This window comes from Colletotrichum chrysophilum (assembly GCF_026319265.1).
Source record: "Colletotrichum chrysophilum strain AFK26 chromosome Unknown scaffold_412, whole genome shotgun sequence".
NCBI classification, from domain to species: domain Eukaryota; kingdom Fungi; phylum Ascomycota; class Sordariomycetes; order Glomerellales; family Glomerellaceae; genus Colletotrichum; species Colletotrichum chrysophilum.
In genome coordinates, this window is record NW_026517699.1 from 1 (window position 1) to 6,799 (window position 6,799).

Sequence of the window (6,799 nt, forward strand, 5' to 3'; positions counted from 1 at the left end):
TAAAATCGACCCTAATACCAAGTTTGCGACTATCAGCGATGTGCAGCAAGCCCAGATTGAGGCTGGCGAGGTGGAAATTAACACAGATGAATCCAGTGCCTCTGATTACCCTAGTGAGGCCGAAAGCTGCATAGTGGTTGCAACTTTACCTCGTTGATAGTTAATTGAAATTGGTGGTGTTGTTGCGATAGCATTATTTTTTGGTGTTTCGCATGGGGGGGTGTTTCGGAAGTGGGTACGTTGACTTGATGGATTTGGGGGAATCCGAGAGGGCTTCTCAACATTAGCATTGTGGAGATTGGTTTGGATATCGCATTATTTCAACTCGAATTCTCTAGATCGAAGTAATTCTAACTGTCCTTCCGTCCACTCTTAATACATATCTTCATTCTCAGTTTGAGTTTCTTCTTGGGAATCATCATCATTTCCTCGAAGATCCTCAGCCTGGTTCGTCTCAGTATCACATTTTCTTCAAAGGCCAGAACAGGTAGTACTTACGTCTTGACCGCCATCGGTATTCTGCAGCTCCTTCATCTTGTAGACCTGGTCCGGCAACTCAACGCCCTTCGGCGCAGTAATGATGCCAAACTCAACAAGTCCATCAAAGTGATGTCCCCACCAGCTGCGTCCGTAGAACCCGACAATTCTCTCATCACCCTGCACCTCTGTTCACTTGTCAGCGCCATCATTGAACTCAATCGCATCAGCCCACTTACCCAAAGTCAGAGTCTCCTCCCGCGTCTGATACGGGTCATCCTCATTCCCCGACAACGCGCCGCCGGCCTTGCCATTCTCAAAGTGAATCCTCATCCCACACAGAATGTTGTCTTCCCTCGCAACCTGAATCTTGACAATCTCCTCACCCTTGGGCCAATGCACATCCTCGGCCGCGTGCCCGCCGAACTCGTGCAGATGATCACCACCCGCCCACCTGCTGATCCGTGGCCCGCAGTTCACCTTGGTGCCATCGGGGAACTTGACGTACGCGCCGTCGAGGATACACCCCGTCCGGACGTCAATGCTCGACGCGCGCAGAATCTTGCCGTTGGGGGTTTCCTTCGTGAGCAACGTTGCCCAGCTCCAGAATTTGTCCTTGCCATCGTCAGACTCCTCCAAGTCCTTGGTCATCACAGACCTCTTGCGCAGCACGACGTCCGACCCGGGGATGCGGGCGTACTCCGACGAGGCAAACACCCTCCACAAATCCTTCACCGTCTTGCTCCTGCCATTCATCCCAAGAATGTGAAGCTTCAACTCCTCCTCTGGATCGAACCGGTTCTCCAGCTCCTTGCGCTCGAAGAACACCTTTTTGTACGGCTCCGCCACACTCGGCTCTTCCTCCGCCTCCCCGTTGAACTCGATCGACGCAATCCCCGCCACGCAGTAAATCTCGACGCCAACATCTTCCATCTCGGGGTTCACCACAGACACAACAGGCGCACTCGTCCTAGCCCCCGTCTCCTTGATCTTCTTATCCCCTGGCATCCAAAAGTGCGGAAGCATCCGGAACGAAAGCGCATCCCTCAGATCCCATCGCGCATCGTTCATCGTACGTTCGCCGTCGACATAAACCTCCGGCTCGCGCGTATGCGCCGCCCGCGCCGTCGTCGTCAAAAAGTTCCGCGCCCAGTGCCGCGGATACCCTCGCGCCATGATCCCCGTGGTATGCGGCGCCCCAAACGCGTGCCCGACCTCGTGCAGGAACGCGCCCTGCCCAACACAGCACGCCTCCCAGAACGTCGCGCACTCGCCGTTGTCATTTCCCACTGTTCGCCCGGGCACGCGCGTATCCCGCAGGGACTCCGTCACCTCCTCGACGAACCGCGGGAACGAGTACGCCAGGTGGCTGCCCATCATGCCGAGCGACACGCCCTCGGGGTTATGGCACCCCAGCGCGGCGTGGCCCAGGATCATGTTCTGCGCCGTGGAGAAGTGCGCGTCGAGAAGCATGCCCGCGACGACGGGGCGCGATGACTCCTCGAACGGCGCGCCGTGGGACGCCAGCGCATCGAGGAAGTAGTCGAACAGCTTGTTCCTGTTGCGCGCGGCCTCGTTCTGCTGCGCGACGTCCGCGTCGCGGAGCTCGGCGACGGTCTTGCTGGAGCGGATGATGTGTACCTTTGCGGTTGACTGCATTCGCGGCGCCGAGTCGTCGATGGACATGAAGGATTGGCTGGTTGTGTCGACGGCGAATTCCTCCTCAAGGCGGAAGGAGCGCCGGCCGAGGCCCTTCATGCGCATGTCTTCGGCGGTGAAGGCTTGCCACATGTATGCGGCCATGCGCATCTTGGCGACGGCAGCGTCGAGGGAGGAGTGCGCCGTTGAGAGGCGGCCGTATTTGGAGGGCGGGCAGTCGATGAGGAGGGGAGAGTCTTTGGCGACCATGATTGCGAGGTGCAGGGCAGGCGTCTGGAGGAGGGGGATGTAGTTGAGGGTGAGGATTGTGGGAGCGGGGTCCTCGGCGTCGGTGGAGGAGCGGGTGATTGTGAGGATGTTCTTGCCGGGGGAGAGGAAGGCGATAGCTTTGAAGCGGGAGGCGTCGAGTGGCCAAGTTTGGGGCGGGAATGTCTTGGTGGTGCCGTCGGATGATGAGATTGTAACGAAGTCGTTCCATGGGACAGTAGTGCTGTAGATACCTTTGATGATGATACATCGCTTTGTGAGAGATGGTGTTAGTGCTGGAAGATGGGTCAGGGTTGAATCGTGGTTACCTGGTGGACGGTTTCACCATCGTGAAAGTTCTCGATAGTAAGGCGGGCTTTCATGGTGGCAGCAGTGACCTTGGAGACGGTCTGGTGAGACACGCGCTGACGCTTGGGTGGAGGCATATGAGAACGCATTTCGACAGTTGATGTGTTGGTGTTTTCGAGTTCAATGTACATGTCCACTGATTGAAGTTCAGCGCAAAGAATAACTGTTGGAAAAGTGATGATAACGGGGCTTGAGGCGATGTGGAATGAATTCAAAATCACGTTCAGGAGATCTCTTTCTGCTCTTAAATACATGTCGAATGTTTCTGCTGCAGCCCCTTTCGACATCCGATGTTGGATATGGCCTCACAGACACGAGATGGCATTCAGGCAGAACTGCCCTGTGATTGGCCCACCCGCGCCGCTCTAGCCGCTCTGCCTAAACTTCCCCGGCCCCGCGCCCCACTTTCCCGGGCCCATCCTTGGCCGGACCGATCGCTCGGATTCGCCTCCAGGCAGCAGCACGTGGCGCGATATCACGGACCAAGGTGCATACTACCGCAAATCTCGTTAACCATGGCGTTTTGCACCATCTCATATGATTGCCAGCAAGCAAAGGATTCAGCGTGGCACAGCGGCGATGACTCACTACTACTGCTCAGATCGGTAGGCGCAAAGCGATCGTAGACGCATCCATAATAACATTGAAGCCGTAGGCAAGCAATTGCCTCGCCACACGAACTTGAGGAGGGTATTCGGGGTGGAAATTTGAAGTGGCAGCTACTAGCCTTAATGAATGGTGAGGGCTGGTGGAGATCGAGCTGCCAGGGCTCTCGTGCATCTCTACCGTCACGATGTCGGCCCATATCGCGTAGCTCGTGTTTGAAATGCCCGATGAAGAAACTTTGCGACTTTTCACATTGACGTTCTGGCTTGATGTAAAGTTGAGGATCGGCCGTATGATAAAGACATCCTCATCAACGCAATTGCCTTGGGGAACTTGGGGATTCGCAGTGGCCAGATGCCTGCTGAGCACCACGGGAAAAGGGTGTCTATTCTGTTCCTTTAATGGGTTCTGTCAAAACTCATCTTTCTCTATCCCCAATCAGGGCTAGAAACCAACCCAAGTTACGATCCTATGACGCGAAATAGTTAACGATCATCGCTGAGACCAGATTGAATATTGCTAAAGCCTATCGCAGTGACTCACGGGCCATTGAAAAGTGAAAGCGCCAATGGAGAGCGCTTTTGTTGCGTCTGTCCAGGGCATTACGACAAAAATGTCTTTCCTTCAAAATGCAACAATGGGCTTTTGCCAGTGCTAATGCTTTGTAGCCAGTAGACGCATACTCGGCGACATAAGCTCTGGGCGTGGCCGACTTGTCAAGCAACAGACTCACTCCCGTGTTCTGGGGGACACATATTGCGAAGATCAAGTTCTGACGAACTATGCAGGAGCCCAGGTTGAAAACAACTAGCATGGGACAAGTACAATGGGAGTATCTCTAAACTTGTGTCATCGTCGGTCTTTTCCTGGATAAAGATCATTGATTGGCGTCTTGCAGCTTTAAGGTACATCCGTGGATTAATCGGACAGCACGAGCGACGGTGCGGAGACCCCAGAAGAAGAGGGCTCTCATGCAGGCGTACCTAACAAATGCACGTCCAACTGCAGAGCAAAAGTTGATGATCTTCCATTGGACTATGCGGCCCACCCTCGACTCCATACTGCAACTGATTGAGTCGCTTCATTTGCATCTATGCGGGGTTTCTTCTTGACTGGAAAAGCCGCCAAGATGCAAATGCATGCAAGAGGCTGATAAATCATTTGTAATGAATGCGATTTTCTGGCTATTAAAGCAATGAGCCCAGTCGGCAAAGCAAAACGCGATCATTTCACCGTATTTCTGCTCATCCAAAGGGAGCTAGCAGAGCCCTAATCTCTTGAAGCACGAAATGGACAGCAACTTGGAGTCATTGAGAGAGATTTCTCGCAAGTATTCAAAAACAATTCCACAGCTTCTCTCAGATATTCAACGGTGCCAGTCGACCCAGCAAAAGGATATCAGCATTCTTCAGAGATTGGATTGTCTTTATATACCCAAGCGACAACGAGCTGCTGCCTGCAAATTAATTGTAGGCGCCACCAATGCGACAATAGTCCGCATGTGGCGCCATAGGATCGATGCTACGAAACGAAAGGACTACATCGCTTTGTCATATACATGGGCTGCATCTCAATACGAAAGTGACGCTGCTGGATCTTATGCAGTCCAGGAAAGCTCAGGCGAGGAATTCCATCCCTCTCCAGTTCGAGCAACCATTTTCAATCGAATTGTTCAATACATGAACACTATCGACGTGGGGCTTCTCTGGATAGACCGCCATTGCATTGACCAAGACACCTGCGAGGACAAGGCATGTACTTGCGTGCGGTGTGAACAAAAGGCCCGCGCTTTGCAAGTCATGGATCTGGTTTACAGCAAAAGCTCTTACCCTGTGGCATTACTATCAAGACCAATCGAGTCCCGCTGCGAGCTCGAACTACTGGCTGATATCATGAAGAAGCGATTCAAAGCTGGAAATCGATCCATGACTGGCCGAATGCGCAAAAGAGCACAGAGAGCACTTCATTTGCTGGAATTGATGACCAGTGATCTCTGGTGGACAAGAGGCTGGACGTTCCAGGAGAACTATCGTGCGGGAATCAATATCAAGCTTCTCATACCTCTATCACCAGAGTTAGAGGCTTTGAAATTTCTAATGGATGATTCCATTACTGATCAGGTTGAGGGAGAACTATCCATCAAATCTGTCGATTTCATGGAGGCGGTCACTCTCTTCTGCGAGGAATACCAGAAAGCCGACCGCCACCAAAATGGAACGGAGACCTGTGTCATTCAGGGTATCCTGAGCAAAACCAGAAAGTACACTGTTATCCTTCCCAAACACGCATTCATGTTTCCTGCAATCGCCTCGGATCTGAGCAAAAGAAACCTAGGAGAACCTTGGGATATTCTCCCCATAATAGCCAACTGCTGTCAGTACCCTTACTATCTCGATGCACAAAAGCTACTTCAGAAGGACGCCAGTCGCAATCTATCAATACTAGCCATGTGTCTCATTAATGGGGAGATTCTTAACAACAATCCGTCAGGCCCATATACAGTGGCAGGAATGAATGTGTTTGAGTACTTGGAAAAACTATGCCTGCCATCGTTTGCAGCGCCTCCCGATCGAGACCTCACCTATCGCAAAGGTTGCCGATTCCACCCTATTTCCCTCCATGAAGCTGGCATTACGACTGAAGGATATCTATGGGAGCTTGGAGATATCATCAACACCAGGTATCTGTGGAAACCCTCTCGTCGCGCGTATCCCATCTTCAACCATGAGCGATTCTCAAAGGAGGAAGTTGATCAACTAGCTCGGCTTACAAAAAAGCTCGGGGGTTACCGGAGAGTTCCTCTCGCAGATGGTATCCAAAGGCTCTTAAGCAGTGGGAATATGGGTGAGAACATAACGTTTGCAAGGAGGCATATGGAGGCCATGGCTAAAGAGGTAGCGAGGGCTGTTGCTAAAGGACACCAGCTGAGACTTGGACGACTTTGCAGCGGGTGTGGCCCACAACAGCAAACCGCCATCTTCCTGTCGAACCATAAGTGGACATACAGGCTTCCAGAGAAGGAACATCAGGGGTACGTCTTCACATCCTCATTAGACAATGAGAATGCGAATGACTTACATCGACATGTATGTGTTGAAGTCAGCTGGGTAGGATCCGACGACAATATCCCTCAGCTGCACACCAGACGCGGGATTCTCGGACTGTGTTTTTTTTCGGGTCACAAACCGAGAGAGGTCAATTTCCCGTGGCCATCTTCGCTGTTGAGAGTATAAGCGCCGTGATAGAGTCAGCCTAAAGTCTGGCTAACAGCTGGACACTATCCAGCATCTTACTCAATGTAAGTGTTACGACCCGTTATGCAAGGATAACAGCTAACCGACCCACTTGGGCGTCGAGCGGCTAGGACAGGACATTTGTCCTGCAGGATCACGGGAACAACAGGGATTCACTCAGGAACGGAAGAACTATGTTACAAGTCACG

The 6,799-nt window shown here is 52.4% G+C and overlaps 1 protein-coding gene across 1 annotated transcript; it reads right to left on the reverse strand.

The window, feature by feature from the left end:
- Positions 1 to 498: 498 nt before the first annotated feature.
- On the reverse strand, positions 499 to 2,882 carry COL26b_014473 (uncharacterized protein; the record flags this gene model as incomplete). The annotated part of the gene is made up of 3 exons (XM_053187044.1): positions 499 to 665; positions 717 to 2,655; positions 2,712 to 2,882. Coding segments are annotated over 3 exons (2,277 nt in total), but the record flags the coding sequence as incomplete, so codon positions are not given.
- Positions 2,883 to 6,799: the final 3,917 nt, after the last annotated feature.